The sequence below is a fragment of the Berghia stephanieae genome, chromosome 3, assembly GCF_034508935.2.
Source record: "Berghia stephanieae isolate SIO BIC M18660-M18661 chromosome 3, UCSD_Bste_1.3, whole genome shotgun sequence".
NCBI lineage: Eukaryota > Metazoa > Mollusca > Gastropoda > Nudibranchia > Aeolidiidae > Berghia > Berghia stephanieae.
Window position 1 is genome coordinate 66154431 of NC_088362.1, and position 18077 is coordinate 66172507.

The window sequence follows — 18077 nt, forward strand, 5'->3', positions numbered from 1 at the left end:
ACGCTACCTTTTATAAACACAATACCTTTCTCAAAATTGGTTTCAAAATAAATAATGAGTGGACCTTCATCATACAAGTTCATTGCGCATGCGTACTTATTATGTCCGGAGAAACATTCTTACCTTTGGTGATTTTTGTTGACACCGAGCAAGAGGAACTACTAAATTTTACTGGCCATGGATTTTGATGCGTTTCAAAGATAAATGGATCTGAAGCATGTCATTTATTGGTCACCAAAACGATTTTGGATACCAAAACTTTATATTGCCACTGTCTAAAAGGTATTGAATAAACGGAATGGATGTTGAATGTGGTTATTTGTCTTGTATTTTTAACTGGGTCGATCATGATGATCACGAACCATTTTTGAAAGATTTTTCTCTTCGTTCTTTATAAAATTGTCCATAGTTACGGTCGAGAAAATTATGCTCTCGTATGTAATTTAAGTGCGCATGTTTGTCTTGTTTACGATATTTATGAGTGTTTGATGGGGTTAATGACCATTGAAAATTACTCCCTATCTCCAATCCCCGGGCTTGCGGCCTAAGCCTAATGATAACGTCCAAGTCGAAATCCAATCGATCGGAATCCACAGCCACAGCTCCTACTCCCTCCTACTGTTCTATAAGCTCTAGGTTACATCCCTAATCGGACAGCATTCCTCTGTCTCTGCCAGCGTCGGTCATTTAATCTAAAGACATTAAAAACATTTCATATTCTGCACATGACTGGTCACGAGTCTCGTAAAAAGAAAGTTTTTGTTGTGTAGTGAAGTGTGTTGACCAGGAATGTAAATCTGGCATTGATTATAAGGATAAAAAGTATAACGGAGGTAAATATTTTATATCGAAGGAATCAATGTGTTGTCTTGTGAAGTATGACTTAGAGGCTGATGAATTTGAAAATTTATATCTGGCACAGACAACAAAATTTAAAATTGAAAAGACCCTGATTGTGACAGATGTTTATGAAAATATTAATAGAATTTTATCAGAACCAAATAATACATTCTGGTGTAAATAATTGGATTGCATGTCACAATTATTTAAGTCTGTAATTGGGTAAGTTGTTATGATAAAAAAAAAACAACAACATTTGGCTCTGTCAGTTTTCCTTCGATAGACAATAGTCTATAGTTATGACTATTTTAACTCTTAATCTGGGAATAATGTTGCTGCGTTTTTGGTTATTAATTTCTGAGCCCTGTCCTGTGATGGGTGGCTTGGAAACATCTTAAAATACATGATTGTTTATCATAATACAAGGGACAAACCATTTATCAAATTACAGATAATAATAAGATCTATAATTTGATGCCTTGTATGTTAATATATGTATTAGTGTATGTGAGAAATTATTACACAGTTTGAGTTAAAGGAATGTTTTGTATCAAGTGTTACTTGATGACAGTGGTACCATTTGGACCTATAAAATATGAGTTAATGCCTGGGCCTGTTTGGCCAAAATTTTAGTGAAAGGTAATTATTTCTTTATTAAAACGCTCAACACCCTGTGTTAAAAGATGAGTTTTTGCTTAAACTTAAATGCCCATTCTTGTGGTGCTTAAATTATACGTTTTTAAGTTAAAAAAAGGAAAATTTGCCATACTCATCAAGATCGAAACGCATGATTAACATTGTTTAACATCAGAAAATACCACACAGAATATTTTAACCAGATGATTTCCTTTTTTTTTTCATCTTTTAATCAAGTCCATTTAAATTATAGTTGTCTAAATGCCCAAGTTTTTGGGGGTTTTTTTTTGGTTTTTTTTTAGTGCTTCCACTTCATTATGCATGAGGTCAATCGCTAATGTAGCTGTTTTTTTTAACCCACTCAACTTGGATTTGAAGATGAAACTTTCTTTTCGTTAAGTGCTGGCTAAAAAAAGATTCAAGTCTACTAGGCGATGTATGCTGTATGAAATGACATTTTTATTGATTGTGTCCAGTTTGGAGGAAATAAATAAAGTGCAGTGGGCATCTGATTCATTTTATTTTTAAGATGTAAATTATTATTTGACATTCAAGTTACACCCTTTTCATAGATTTAGTTAAATAAGAAGAAAATGCTTTGATTAAAAATATTTTTAAAAGAAATTGTTTACTCTACTTGTCATATCTAGTTTTAGATAAACCTGTAAATAAACCTAACATGGAGAACAAGAAAGTGAGCAAACCCTTTTATGCCTTGCCTGAGAGGATACCGACAAGCTCACAAATTGTCAATGCAGCTCGTACTTCGTTACGTACATTTGACACAAGGCGACCCAACACCCCAAGAGATGAACAAAGACATCTATTCCCAACCTCAACAAACAGAACTCCAGAATCTCGACCACCAAGCGCCTTCAGGTAATTGAATATTTCATTTCTTTCTTTTCTTTTTTTAAATTTTTATGAGTGCCGAAAAATTTTATTTCATAAAAATTGTCAAAGTTGTTTTATCTAGTCACATGGTTTGATTGTGATGCTACATACTTTGGTTTTATGATTAATTGTTCTTAAACTTAATTGAGAAATTAAGTTGACAAATTTTAATGAGCTCTTTGAAATTCGCTGGATTTGGAAAATTAGAATCATTCTGATGCCCAAAGTATTAGAGGCAGAATACTCACTGGGTTTGAAACCACTTTCATTTTCATTTCACAAAATATCTCTCTCTCTCTCTCTCTCTCTCTCTCTCTCTCTCTCTCTCTCTCTCTCTCTCTCTCTCTCTCTCTCTCTCTCTCTCTCTCTCTCTCTCTCTCTCTCTCTCTCTCTCTCTCTCTCTCTCTCTCTCTCTCTCTCTTACTCGCTCACTCTTAGCTCAGCCAAAGAGTGCCGCAACAACTGGGTCTTTTGTTTGGCTCCTAGATGGGATATTTTAAATGTTTTCATCTGGATCCTCTCTACTCTCCATATTTCTCATCATCATCGATATAAATGCTTGCTTTATTATCCATTTTAATTTTCTCAACTATTCAATTCCAGCTTGAACTCCCGACACTTTGAAGGACCAGACTCCAGACCCGTCTCTGGTACAAGATTGTCACCTTTGGACCATGTAAGTTTTAATTAACAACCTGATTTTTATCACTATTATCTTAAGAATCAAAGGTTCAGGATGAAAGTAATAGTATGTTCATCTCCATTTCGCATCAAACTAAACTGCATAGCAAATATGTCTTCTTGGGGCTTAATTAAGGATTTCAATGTTTAATAATAACAAATTACTTATATTTCAATTTGTTTGACATGAAATCATCCATCCTTTCTAATTGTTCTTTTTGCTTTTTATTTTGTTTGTAAATTTTGATTATTAGATTTTTCAACATTTGTACTGCAGGCTGTAGTTCTGACCACTACTTTGTTTTACACTATATCTTCTCAATATATTAACATGTCATATTCGATCAGACAATATAAGTTAAATAGAAATTTTAGTATTGTATAATATCATTAATATGTTGTTATGGATAAAGAAAAAAAAAAGCAAATCAGAACGAAATCATTGTATTTCACATTTCTACTTTTAACTTCAAATTTTAGCATCAGGAGGGATGTAACACATGATTTCTGTCTCGATTTAATATAGCTATTTCCTTTATGTTTTTCCTCAGCAGCCAAAACCTGTAGGTCCAGCTGATCTTGAAAATATCCTGGTGCCAAGACCACCCCCTGAATCCAGTAAATCGACATCACGGAGGGGATCGGCCAACCGTTCCAAGGTGCCGTCAGTTGTCAATGTGGATGGTTCAGAACCTGTTGTATCTCCTAAAGCTGGGCAAAGTGAAAATGGTAAGAATTGTTAGGCCTCCTTCTTCTTCTTCAAGTACCAAGTCTGTGCCAGACATCGGTGATCATGATACGCCATTCATCTCTTTGATCAGATAACCTCAGAAAACTAATATTACTCTTCTCTTTCTTTGTCACCCAGCTGTTCAAACTATTCAAATATATTTTTCTTGGTCTACCTTTACTCTTTTTACCTTCTATCTTTCCTGTGAGAGCAAGATGTTCAATACATTTATGTCGATTTAGGTGTCCTAAAAATTGCATTTGTCTTTTTCTTATTGTACGAATTAATAGCCTTTTAGTTTCAGCTTGCTCTAATACTTCTTCATTAGTTTTCTTCTCTGTCCATGAGATTCTTAACATCCTTCTAAGAAACCACATTTCTGCTGCCTCCAGTTTCTTTCTAATGTCTTCTGTAATTGTCCAGCTTTCACAGCCATATAATAATACTGACCATACGTAGGCCTCCTATACCCCAAAATTACCCCAGTGAACTAGCTTCATTTTGGACAAGATATGAGTCACCGTCAAAAATTTTTCTGACAAATCTAATTTTGACCCCTTTTTACTTGATCTATCAATGTTTGGGTGCATGGGAACTGTTCTTGATTTTAAATAGTGTGCTTTAAGCAGTATCATGAGAAAGGCATGCTATACTGTATAAAGTTCATATATATATATATATATATATATATATATATTATATATATATATATATATATATATATATATATATACATTTTAAAAAAATGAATCTCTGCATATTTGTGTCATGTCACTTGGCATGTACAAATGATCTTTGCGTAATATCACTCCAAACAAATAATTCATAATTAAATTCACAAATCACTCTATAGTTATATAGCATTGAAAATTCAATTGAATGTGATGCTACGTAAGATGTCATAACAAGGACAATGTGCTTTGATCTGTCAGAGTAATCAGATACAATTAGAAAGAAATCATCATATATTTCTCAATTCTGACCTTTTACAAATAATATGCCCATTTATATAGAGCACATATTCCTTTGCTAGAAAACCAAAAACAATCAAAAATTTCTTGACATATTTTTAGAAAATTTTCAAAAACAAACAAACAAATTCCGTTTCCACGGCTTAAAATTGGCATTTTTTAGAGTGATTCAAATTTCTAATATTTCCCCCCAAAGTTGGATAGACGAAAAATCTTAAAAGCTACTTGATCGGCTGCAACTAGACTTAACAGAGTACTAATACACACAAGTCATTTGTCTTGCAAATGCTAAGCTGTCTGGGGCTAATTGTAAAATGTTCAACAAAATTTAATGTAACGGCTTCGAAAAAGGACAAAGCATTAAGCATGAAATATTTTTGACTCAAAGTGTTCCTCATCCAACAACAAAAGCATTTTTTTTTTTTTCAAACCTCAGGGTTGAGAGACATCCAACGTTTGTCGTCACTTTGCCAGTTTATTTTTATTTTCTGCTTATATACACATACACACTAAACATAGGCATATGGATATTGACATAAAGTTATTGACAGGAATAAATAAATAAATAATAAAACTAGGTAAATAAAACAATAAAAAAGATTAAAAAGATAATTTAAACCATATATTTGATAAATAAATATGAATAAAAAGTTATCACTAAAACATGAAATGAATATATTATGACATATAAAAAAAATTCATAAACAAGTAAATACAAAACAAAATAACTAAATAAATAAATAAGTAAATATATAAATTAATTCTCATTCTCAAAACAAACAAAAAAAACAACATTTAAAAAAATATATTATATTTAAAAAATTAATTAATTTTAAAAAAAAAGAAAAAAACAACGTGAAAACAAAAGCATTATTTATTGGTAATGATCTTGAAAATCGAGTCCTCATGTTTGCTATTTGTAATCATGCCCATAAATTGTTGACAAGAAAGGTTAAACAAATTTATGTTCAAAGAGCTACAATTCAGCCTGCTTAAGATAAACACCCTGCTTTCCTGACCAAGATCTGAACTAATCAAGCTGAATAAATTTCAAGGTTGAATGAATCCTATGATCTTTACAAATCTTCTTGCAGCTCAGTTAAATACTTCTAAAAGCATGGACTTTTCAACAAAGAAATTTTCTTGTTTGCAATTACTGTTTTGCCATGCATTGACAAAGCATCCTTTTCTCATTTTGGTCACAAAACATTTACTAAAATTATATTAAATGAAAATGTAACTTAAAGCTAAAATGTCTTTATTTTGATCCTGTCCCTCTATGATTTTTTTAAAATGCTTGTTTTCTATTCTTTCATTCTTTTCAGTCAGGCCATCCCGTACAATATTTTGTAGAGGACTAAGCTATTAAATTTACTCTATAGCTCAAATGCAATCAAGCTGTCTGCATTCATTGACTATTACTGTTATCTTCTGGCATTTTGATTGGTCATTTGTATAGGTGGCAGCTTTGTCTTTTGAAGAGTAGAGTAATCAACCACAGCCTCATTTTCAATCAAACTGCTCATCTTACCACGTTTAACGGTGCCCATCATGCACAGGTCACAAAATAGAGAAAAAATAACCATCATATCTGATCACTGTCTGTCTCAACAGGATACATATGTGTCTGTTTAGCAAGTCGGACTGTTTTTGAAACTTAAAACTTGAGCATTTATATATCACACTATCCACTAAACATGCTCAAAGTGCTTTTTCATGCTTCATTTTATACACTTCCTATAACCATCTCATAACTCTTTCACTATTTTTAAAGATTTTTCATCCGAGGGTTACCCAAGGAAAGTAGAATCTCTCCAAGAACAAGGTATAGACTATGTGGGCCGATCACCTGCTGGTGTTCCTGCTCCATCCAGTGCTGGCAGTGATACTCGTTCAGGCAGTGCTGGCAGTCGTAAATCCAGTGCTGGAAAATCTAGTCGCACAAGTAAGTATTGGCATAATTTGTCTTTTATGGATTCAGGGGTTCAGTTGAAATGAAAATGATATCTAACTAAAATCTTCAAATGTTTTAGAATTTTTTTTTTTAATGGGGAGTGTTGAATCATCTCTTTAAGATTAAAGATTTTTTTTTTTTTTGTTTTGTTTGATATTACATCCAGTGAATATATATATATATATATATATATATATATATATATATATATATATATATATATATATATATATATATATGTGTGTGTGTGTGTGTGTGTGTGTGGTTCTCATTTTATCAATGTTTTCACATTGCTTAATCCTTAATGTGCATATATGTCTTTTTCAAATAATAAATTCATTTAAGCAACTGTGAAAGAAGATCATTTTTGAGTGTGGTGACAGGTTTGAATGATTGAATGCAAAGTATCCTGGAAAAGTGGACAAAGTTAGTTGTGCAATGTGATTGAAAAAGGGCAAGAATAGGAAAATAATTTGAAATTCAGAAAGAAAAGCGTTTTTTTAATCACATATAGATATATATATATATATATATATATATATATTATATATATATATATATATATATATATATATATATATATATATATATTATATATATATATATATATATATATATATATATTACAAAATGTCATCTTAATTGGGGGTTTTCCTTTTGTTTTGTTTTTTTCATATATTTATTTAATGAATCATGATATTGTAATGACTTTGTTTTTGCGTCACATGCAACATGCTAAGTCCTTTGGCAAAGCCTCATAAAATTATTTGCTCTCACAGGCTTGTCGATTTTCTTTTTGTAGCTGCCATTAATGTATTCCATATGTTTGTGTCATCAGGTAGTGCAGGCAAGAGAGACACCGAAGATCCAGACCAGTTGTACAGTTCTGAAATTGAACCTCTAGTCACAGAAATGTCCACCCTCACAAAAAGTCAGTGCTACGGTCATATCATTTAAATTCTTTATTCCGTATTTCATTTTTATATTAACATGCTGAACAGCCGAGAGGTCATGATATGTCTGCAAAGGAAACTGTTATATATCCTTATTATGATATACCTTTTCACCTTTTATACTTTCTGGATAATTTTTTACTGTGATTTATGTTGAAGCTTATTGTTTTGTTTTGTTTTTTTCCTATGATCAAATAATTTACATCTATCATCTCTCAAATCGCTAAATTTGTCAGAGTTTCTTTTTATTGTTTTGTCTTTTATAATATTCTAATTGTATCATTCAAATTCCAATATTGATTTTTTTTAAAATCCCCCTGTCATTTTTTCAGAGAAAGATTGTAGTAGAATACATGATTTGGCAGGGGAGTTGTACACGGCCCTGGAGAACCACAATTGTTTTGGTAAGAGTTTTCTACACAGATCTCACATCCTGAAGGTCATCTTCAAACTGTTAGATGTGGATGAACCCAAAGTGCTTCTCCGTCTTGCCAGACTTATACTTGCAGTGAGTTATCATTTCTTTCTTGTTCTGTGTTGTTGTTTTTTTTCACATGGATGCCTGGCCAATAGCATTATATTGCTCACCCATCTGAAGGATAACAGACAGCCATAAGAGCATAATTCAGCTGCACCCCAATCTTATGAGTAACAATATGCTCTGAGGATAATCAGTTATGACTCTCTTATTTTACATTGTATCGTTGCAGTCAAATTTTCGATAATTTTAACAACACAACATACTTCTTCTGCACCCCTCCATATGCATACACACAATCTGCCACATCCTACCTAGCTAAGTTTCTTAATTCACTGACTGCAAGTAAGACTCTCATATAACACTGAATGAACCTCTTTAGAGTATAATGCAATGAGTAATGTTAAGTAGTAAAAAAAAAAAGAGAGAAAAGCATTATTATGGAGAATTTTTCTTTTTCTCATCGAATCCAATAATAATTGTATATCTCCCTTTATTCTACACAATCAGATAAAAATTAATACATATTTCTCTTTTTTTAGTTTAAAGTTAGTGGAAACAACTTGTTGAATGTGTGCAAGCTTGTATTCAAAGTCAGTCGTTGTGACAAAAATGATTCCTATTTTCTAGAGGAGAATATTTTGAGTAAGTATTCACCATCAGTTCATGTTTATATAAAAAGAGATGCTTGTCTTTTTTATCAGTCTATCTGCGTGTTGAGAAAATTAAAATCAGAGCTTTTTTTTCTATAAGAATAATGTATTTTAAAAAAATAATGTTATTAAAATTTGATTTAAAATACAACCGCGTGGATAATTTGAAATTAACAAAAATAAAAAAAATAGAAAGATAGCAAAAATCAATGTTAATTCTTATTGTTTTCTTTATTTGAGCTCCATGTTAACAAATAACACCAGGGTGAATTATTCAGATAATTCTAAGACAAACAGCAAATGGTTGGAACACTTTGATGTTACCAAAACTTAGATGAAACTTACACAAATCAATACATTTTGTTCCATGTTTTTCAAATATTTTTAAAAGATTTTTAGAATTATGTTTGTAATATTTATTGATTTGTCCTTTTTCTTCCAGGTCTTCTTCTCGACACGATTCGTAACACAGAACCGTCAATGTCTTGTGAAGCATTGATTTACTGTGTTGGATCCATCAAGTTTTTGACAGGAAATGCTGATATTCTGAAACGCCTTGCTCGTTTGGATTGTATTAAAACTTTGGCAGTTCTTATGCATGCTATCAACAAAGCAGTGAGTAGTTGCCTGGCCTTTTGTCTTGTTATGGATAATTCAAATAGAGATTTCACATCTGGTTGGAATTTTTATTGGTTCTCTCTTTTTGTCTTTTGATGATAGTGTCAAAATGTAATAAAAGATTTTGCATACTACTAACAAATTTTTCAAATGATATGCAAATTAAAAATCATGAGAAAAAGAATAAAATATACAGGACAAAACTAAAAGAAAAAAAATTGATTTTAAAATTGCAAAAAATATGTGAATAAATGAATTTAATGACCCAATTGCAGTCTTTCAATCATTTGCAACTAACTCTCTAATGATGGAAAAAAGATTAAAATCCCAAAATATTGATGATGGTGAAGTGGTCATCTATTTAAGAAGAGCACCTGTATAAGGTATACTTAGCTCGGGAGGGTGGTGCCCATCTTACACAGTTTGAGAGTATAAGTCTTAAAGAATTACCTGTAGGTCAACACCAAATGAAGTCGAGAAAAATACAAACTAGACAGTCCAGGTATCAAACAGTCAATATCCCTTCATCTAGTATTAAATTCACTTTGATTCATTTTTCCCTAAATATATTCCGCTCATGGAATTGAGACCTCTAAAGATGCACTACAGACTTCCTTTTAGATAGGTACACCGGCAATGACAGTCAGTTTATTGGAAGTAGATGAGGAGAGATTAAAAAATCAGGGATGGTTTGTTTTTCTCTTTCTTCTTTATTTTGTGACTATTAACCCTTTTAGTACTGTTTGTTTTTACTACATACGGTTTGTTATTCCTCCACAGAATCGAGAAAGTGGCAAAGCCAATGATCAATATGGTCATATACTTGTACAGGTAAACCAGCTGGCATTTATTTTAAAATTCAATAGAATTTTAAAAAAAATTTTTTTTTAATTCTGATTTTTCTTTGTATTTGTTTTGTTTATTTTTTGTTTTTTTCTTTTATGAGAAGTTTCATATTCTCACAGCAGAATGGTCACAATTTCAGCTCACAATGTTTGTGAGAAGACCGCACAAAAATTTATTTTTTTTCATGACTATTACATTTTTAGGTGTCATCTTAAGGGAAGAAATATGTTATAAAAGAACATTCAACTACTTCACTTTCTGGCTAGTTTTCTGGCAATTCGTCAATCTATTGAGATTTAACCTATTCTTTGTGTATGTTTGTCTTACAAAATGGTCATATGTTGTTTCTAAAAATACCTTACCCAGGGCTGGTCGGTATATATTTATTAAGGCTTTGATTTGAAAGCTAGCCATGTGATTTGATTCATTGTAATTTCTCTCCAGCTGGCAGCTGCTTTAAGAAATTTGGCAGATTTGAGTTCTGGTCGAGATCGTTTCCTGAGTCATCATGTAATTGAAGGGCTGGTTGTCCTCATGGACTCATACCCTGGCGATGCTGATCTTATGCTCTACATCTCCAGGATATTTAGGTAAGTTTTTAGTTTTTGACTTCTATACCAATCTATGAATTAATTCTTTTATTTCCTTATTTCTTGATTCACTGTGTGGCAAGTGACCTCACTCTAGCTTTCTCGACGCTGTTGTTTCATCAACCCAAAGTGCAATTGTTGCTGTTTGAAACTGGAACAAGTAAAAGAAATGTAATGAAAAAGTAGTGCTATGCTAATTAATTTTACAAAGGCAAATGATAGGAACGATTTTGGTTCGCCTTTTGTCAACCAAATAGATGATGAATAAGATACTAAATACAATATGTGAGATAAGAAAATGGCATCATTAAGTGGAATAAATCAAACAATGATAGGACAGGAAATAAATTACAAGCTATTGTGTTTATCTTACAGAAACTAGGATAAGCTCTGATTACTATTAGTATGTACGTCTCTTAAGGGCTACATTTGATTAAAACGTATAATTTTCTCCTCTGTTCCCCCAGTAAAGTGACACTTCACACAGACTGTTGTTCAGTCCTGGCAGATCAACAAGGTTGTTACAAGGCTTTTGTCAAACTCCTCAAACGTCACATTATGAATGATGTAAGTCAACAAATCATAGTCCCCCTCTTGGCTGAGGATTAGATGCAGGTGTTTTTATACTAGGAGTCTCTAATTTCAAGTGATTGACGAATAAGAGAGAGAAAAAGGACCAAAAAAAAACCCCAAAAAAGGTGTTAGAAATAAGGTCTTGATGACAGTGGAATTTTAAAATTTATTTATAGTAGTTTTTATTTGTCATTTCTTACATTATAATGTTATTTCATGGAACTTTGTGGTGCGATAACCAAGTTGTTAGTGTCACTGTGATAATATTTAATTTACTTAGTTATGGGGATTCAGAGGGAAGAGCCACACCTCCAAAACAAAAGTAATATGTAGTCATTGTAATGGCATTTATTTATAGATTTGAAAGCATGATGCAATATTGTCTAAAACTTCAATATTTTAATGTTCATGTATGTTTGGTTTTTGTTTGGTTTTATTTTTTTTAAAGAATATTTCAAGATAGTTTTATGCAGCTAACTTTTCAACATACAACCTTCATCTTCTAATGTTTTTATTTTAGTTGATAGATGTATTTCAAATAATTTCAATAGTTGACAAGAAAGAAATTGGTATACTGGAGTAGGGGGAGGGGGGGTGAGATGGTCGAATAGTTAAGGCATTCAATTTCCCTTCAGGATACCTAGGCCCAAACTTAGCCCTTATTGCTTACTTTGAAGCACGAAACAGCAGCTGATGCTTGGCTTATCTCAGTCTTTTTTTTTTGGTGAAAAACTAAAGAAAATTTCTCACGGGGAATGAATACTTATTTACTTATGCTCATGGGGCATCGTCATCACATAAGGCTGACACAGTAAATCTCCAATCATTAAGGTCTGCTGCTATCTTCAACATCTGTCCCCACGTTCAGTTTGGTCCGTCTCCAAGGTGTCCCTCTTTCCCCTTGTGGATTGAATAAAAGGAAATTTATTTATTTATTTATCATGTAGGTTGACTTCGATGTATTTATTTGATTAATTAACTTTCAGGACAAATTTTAATACAGAACTATTTCAGATAGCCTATTATCATCAATGTTCTCCCACCTTTTATTTATTTAGTATATTCAAACTATGTAATTTAGGGCATGCTGTGTAAATTAAGTGAACTCTACAATTTACTTATTATTACTATTATTATCATGGTTGGTGTCACTTTCTCCAGGATCTTATTGTCCGTCTGTGTTTTGTCCTTGGCAACCTGACCATTAAGAATGACTCAGCGCGCATCAAGCTGTTCCAGGAGCCAGATTCTATAGACACTCTTTTATTGGTCTTGAAAAAGTATCTGGACTTAGATTTAGAGGTATGTCTGGGATTTTGAAAACCTTTTTTATTTCTTTTATTTCTCTTTTTTTTTTTATTCTTGTGTAAACATCTGAAAAGATGGTTATGATATTAAGAAAGTCAGAGAATGAAAGTAGCTTAAAATATAAGAAAAAGGGGGGAAAAATATTCTTCCTCTGTTGGAGATGGAACTTAAAAATAAATAAAATTGAGCTTTATATAGCGCAATATCCACTAAATGGGCTCAAAGCGCTTTACAATGGGTCCCTGGTCAACAGCAACATTTAACATGTAGGACGGGACATGACGCCTGTTAGGCGATATTACAATTTTTCGGACCAAGACAACGCTGTTAACGGCCAGGTACTCATTTTACACCTGAGTACGATGAGAGAATGTGAGTAAAGAGCCTTTTCCAAGGACTCAACTGCGCGAGGCTCGAACTCAGGACCTTCCGATCCGAAAGCGAGTGTCATACCACTAGACCACATAGCCGCACAACCTTAAAGCTTCTGATTGATAGTTTGACAGATTTGCATTGCTACAATTATTATTCATTTTTATTTATATTGTTTTGAATCTTTTTATTATTATTATTATTATTATTATTATTATTATTATTATTATTATTATTATTATTATTATTATTATTATTATTATTATTATTATTAATATTTTGATAAACCATCAATTCTTATTTTCAAAACTGTTAAATTCAGTCATATTATATTGAAGACAAAATTGGAAAACTTTTTAACTATTATTATTGATGTTCCTAATAAAGAAGAATATTGTCTTTCAAAAAAAATAAAATCTATATGTAAAACAAATGATCTCAGGCCCTGTTCTACAACAGCAAAATAAGGTGTAGCTATGTATTGTGACTGTGCAACATGGTTGTGGATGACTTACCTGAATTGAGTGGAAGGTTATTTCATTAAATCAGTGGAAGAAAATAGAAGAAAGAGAAATTGTATATAGACTGATCATTTGAATATTCATATCGAAACGATTTTGAGATATTTTTTGTTTGTTTTCGAGTTTTATACCATTTCTCTATCTCTGCAGTTTTCCACCAGATTGCATGATTGACTTTGTTTCAGTAACAAGCAAACTCTTATAGACATCTTATATCATTGTTTAAGTCAGCAAAATTGATAAAAACTATTTATTTTGTAATTTTTTCATGATTTTTAAAAATTATATGAAATTGTGCTGCTCTGGTTGGTGTAGATGTATGACCTTGATGTACAAAACACGACTTTTGGAAATAAAGTTTATACACATATTTCTTGCCTTATCAAAGGTCCCTCGTTGTCTTTGGGCTAAAATTGTACAAGCACCTAAATGCGGCATTTCTCATTCTATAGGTTAAAAGATTATTCAGAATATCTTAACTTTTTACCCTTTTTATTCCTCCTTCCACATATTATGATGATGCCATCAAATAGTATAAAATTTTGCGAAAAAAATTTTTTAATCAATTTTGATTTATTAGTAGATTTACAATTTCAACATCAGGAGATTTTTAAAAAAATGTTAAGTACCTCTGGCATGGTGCTGCAATGGATAAGCGCCATATAAATGCAATCTGGTGATTTCTTTGTCACAGTCTGAACTACAATGTGCATTTTGGTTTATTCAGGGTAAAACATCAACAACGGGTGCCAAGGAGGATGGCCAGATGAATGGTGGCCGGGGCCGTGAGAGAAGCCGAGACAAAGACAGGGATGCAGAACTCTCTAAAATAGAGGATGTTCTAATCAAGGTGATGAGGGTGCTTGCCAACTTGTCCATCAACGAGGATGTTGGTCCAATAATTGCTGATAACCAAGACTTTACGGACGTCTTGTTAAAAGTTATTGGTAAGATCTTGATTTCAAAGCAATTCATATAGATTATCTAATATGTTAATAATACATGGGGCTCCAATGACTTAACGAGTAAATGATTCTACTTAAATGCAGAAAAAAAAAGAAAAAAAATTTGAAGAATTTGTTAGGTGTGAATGAGCAGGCAAGGGTGCTAATCCCTCTGTACATTGCAGTTATGATTAGATTTTTGGGATTGTTAGATTTAGTGAAAATCTCGGATCCATCCATTTACTTTTTATTCTTGAACCAAAAACTATTTATTATTTCTTTATGTAGTCACTCTATTTATCTGCACACTTGGCTCGATTAATACATTTACTAAATTCCTTAGGATTTATAATGCAGGGGAGAGAACTGTTCTTTAAGATAGACTAAAACACCTTTTTGATGGGTATATTTGTACAGAAACTGTGATAATGTCTGGTCCTTTGGGCTCCATGGCTTTAGGAAAGACAGGTTTTCGTGGCTCAGACATCTTTTTTTTTTAAAATGAAATGTTCATTTAAAGTCTCTGAAAACTCTCATTCAATTCATTCTCAGAACACAAGGATGTATCCCAGCATGAGGAGTTGGTGGTGAATGCAGTGGTGGCTGTCAACAATATGTCTTATTACACTACACAGGACACAAGTAGAATGAAGACTCACAACAACATGGCACAGGGTCAGTAGTCTACAACTAAAAAATAATTATTGTTTGTTGTATAAACCCTTTACATTCAAGTTTTGATTATATTCCAACCTGGAACAAATCTTAGCAATTTTCACCAATTCACTTGAGTAATGATAGCTATGTGACTCAGGCCTCTATTATTCTTCAGTTGACCAAATAAAAAAGGTTCATAATGACGGTAAAGTACTCTGTAATATAATTTGCTCTTTTTAAAATCATTTTTATATTGATTGCTTTGTTCTGTACTTTAATAGTTGTACAGCAACTCAGAGTGTCTTACTCGTCTCTTTCCCATATGCAGCTTTGCTCAAGCTTATCCTGACCAACAATATGGAGGGAATCCTGGAGGCAGCCAGAGTGTTTGGCAATCTCACCAGACACAAAGAGATCAGGGATTTCCTCTCTCAGAACAAAAGTATGGCAGTTGATGTGTCTATATTTGAAAACATAACTCTCAAAAATTATTAATTAATGTCATTTTTAGATATTTTTGCCTCGTTCTGAGTGAACTAGATGCTGAACACTAAATTCAAAGACTAAACTAAAATAATTGAGTTGAATTAAAAAGGCAATCTAATGTAGTTTCTTAATTTCAATTTGATTTAACATTTAATAATCGGCATCTGGCTGACCATGATATAGTGCCCAATAAAGGTGGTGTATATTACTTTTGTCTGAGATTTATAAGTCATTTGGCAAAATGTTTTATATGAGATTAGTTATTCATTAGTTTGAACCAATAATAATAATAATAATAATAATAATGATGATGATGTTGATGATTACAATAATAGTGATATTGATTACAAGAATAAAGCATCTTTTCTATAAATAGTCTTTACAGTGTTTTATTATACCACATGATATATAAACTTCTACTTGATAAATGGTAATATTGTATCAAAGGGGACACAGGTGTTTTATCAATTGAAATTCCATTTCACGTTTGTCCACCAGTTGATGCCATGATGGTGACACTGTTAGACTCTGGCAACAGGGAGATGGTCTACATAGCCTGTGGAGTCCTCATTAATTTTATGCTGGACGAGGAGAAGAGACCACTGCTCAAACGGGAAGGGGGAATCGGAAAGTGAGTAATCATACTGATGTTTAAGAAAAATATGAAAATGAAAAATTGAGCAGCCAGCAAGGGATTAGATAAATACCTGAAACAGTGTGCATTATAACATGGGAAGATAACTGTCCAACAATCAAAAAGTTTGAGATGCAGTCTCATGATAAGAAAGGTTAAATTCTTTAAAATGATTTTTAAGATTATATTTTCTGTCTGCTTTGTTTAACATTGGACTATAGCAACAACAAAAAATTCTTAAAAAGGAATTTTTTTTTTTTTTTCACTCAAACTTTAAAGTGTGTGAATTGAATACAATAAAATATATCGAATTTTTATAGTACTTATTATGGTTTGCAACTCTAGGCACTTGATTGATTGTCCTTGTGTGTTTTGTGTGGCCAGGTTGATGGAGGTTTTGAGGGATTTTGGGCGAGAGGACTGGCAGTTGAGTGGCTGTGTCTGTAAAGTTCTCGTCAATTACAGCTCTAAGATTCATTCTAGTGAGAACAGCTTTGGGCAACAAGAGGCATCAGAGTTGGCAGACTTGTTGACAGAATATCTAGGTAAGACCCACTCTTACTCTCTCTCTCTCTCTCTCTCTCTCTCTCTCTCTCTCTCTCTCTCTCTCTCTCTCTCTCTCTCTCTCTCTCTCTATCTATCTATCTCTCTCTCACTCTCACTCTCACTCTCTCTCATGAGGGGTATAGACTGTATCTTGTAGAAGCATACAAAAACTTAACACAGCCACTCTCCCTCTATTTCATTCACGCTGAGAATGAATTCTTTTCATTTTCACAATGACAGTTTGTCATACATTTCACAAACATCTTGAGGAGACACATTTTCTCCCTGGTCTCAGTTTTCGTTTTTTTTTTTCCCAGAGCTGAACAGCGTGTTCTTATTTCTCATTTTGTGCTTGTGCTGATTATTTTCTTCAAATTCCAATTTTCAAAACAAAAAGATATTTGTTGTTTGCTTGCAGACTTTACCCTATCATCGTATTTGATTTAATTTTAATCTCTAATTTTTGTATTCAACTAGACAAGAACTTGGCCTTGGCTGATTCTCTGGCAGAGGCGGCAGATGAGGAAATGAGGGAATACGTCCAAGACTGTTGGTATGAGGAGTTTTATCCTGTCGGAGCACAGCTACTTAAGAGGATTGAATCCCATTCCTCTCCTCTGGAACCCCTGGAGGCACCCAGTTAGAGGAGCTCCCGTTCTCATCTATGTGTATGTTATTGTTAAGGTTGATTCCTTCTTTTTATTTAATTTTGTTTTCACTTCAAAATCCTGCCTGCTGTATGCGAGTTATAAATTCTGCCTCCCAACTGTGTGAAGCATTGGTCACAACTAGGTGGTCAATAGTTTGAACACAGCTACCCTTTTTTTCTCTCTTTATATTATTATAGATAAGGCCTATCTGAACAACTCAATCTTCAAACATTTCATGAATGTTGGTTGTTTTTCTTTTTACTGGTCTTTAAAGATTGAGAGTATTTGTCAGTGAAACACACAATTTTTTTTTAATCCATAGTTTGAATTAGGCTATTTGAGACTTTTTGTTTAGTTCAACTAATGTGAATCCAATCCTATGGCGGCCCGATTGAGGAAAGGTATTTCATATGGTAGTAAACATTGCTTTACATTTTGGAAAGTGAAAATAGAACAGCATATTTGATATCTAAATTGTTTACACTTGGTTAATGATTATATATATATATATATATATATATATATATATATATATATATATA

General features: G+C 32.5%; 1 protein-coding gene across 2 annotated transcripts; it reads left to right on the top strand.

Moving 5' to 3' along the window:
• The first annotated feature begins 130 nt into the window (after nucleotides 1-130).
• LOC144968236 (armadillo repeat-containing protein 2-like) lies at nucleotides 131-17658 on the top strand. Of its 2 annotated transcripts, none has more exons than XM_078906383.1 (19): nucleotides 131-282; nucleotides 2127-2355; nucleotides 2974-3046; nucleotides 3603-3780; nucleotides 6527-6697; nucleotides 7545-7637; nucleotides 7992-8167; nucleotides 8680-8782; nucleotides 9233-9405; nucleotides 10189-10239; nucleotides 10699-10844; nucleotides 11312-11411; nucleotides 12579-12719; nucleotides 14346-14565; nucleotides 15115-15237; nucleotides 15548-15661; nucleotides 16204-16336; nucleotides 16724-16884; nucleotides 17363-17658. In XM_078906383.1, exons 2-19 carry the CDS (start codon nucleotides 2156-2158, stop codon nucleotides 17527-17529), a joined length of 2523 nt encoding a protein of 840 aa, XP_078762509.1. In that variant the 5' UTR covers nucleotides 131-282; nucleotides 2127-2155; the 3' UTR covers nucleotides 17530-17658. The 2 variants fall into 2 exon arrangements, with proteins under 2 accessions (XP_078762509.1, XP_078762510.1); XM_078906384.1 differs by having other exon boundaries at nucleotides 145-282; nucleotides 3606-3780.
• The last annotated feature ends 419 nt before the right edge of the window (nucleotides 17659-18077 follow it).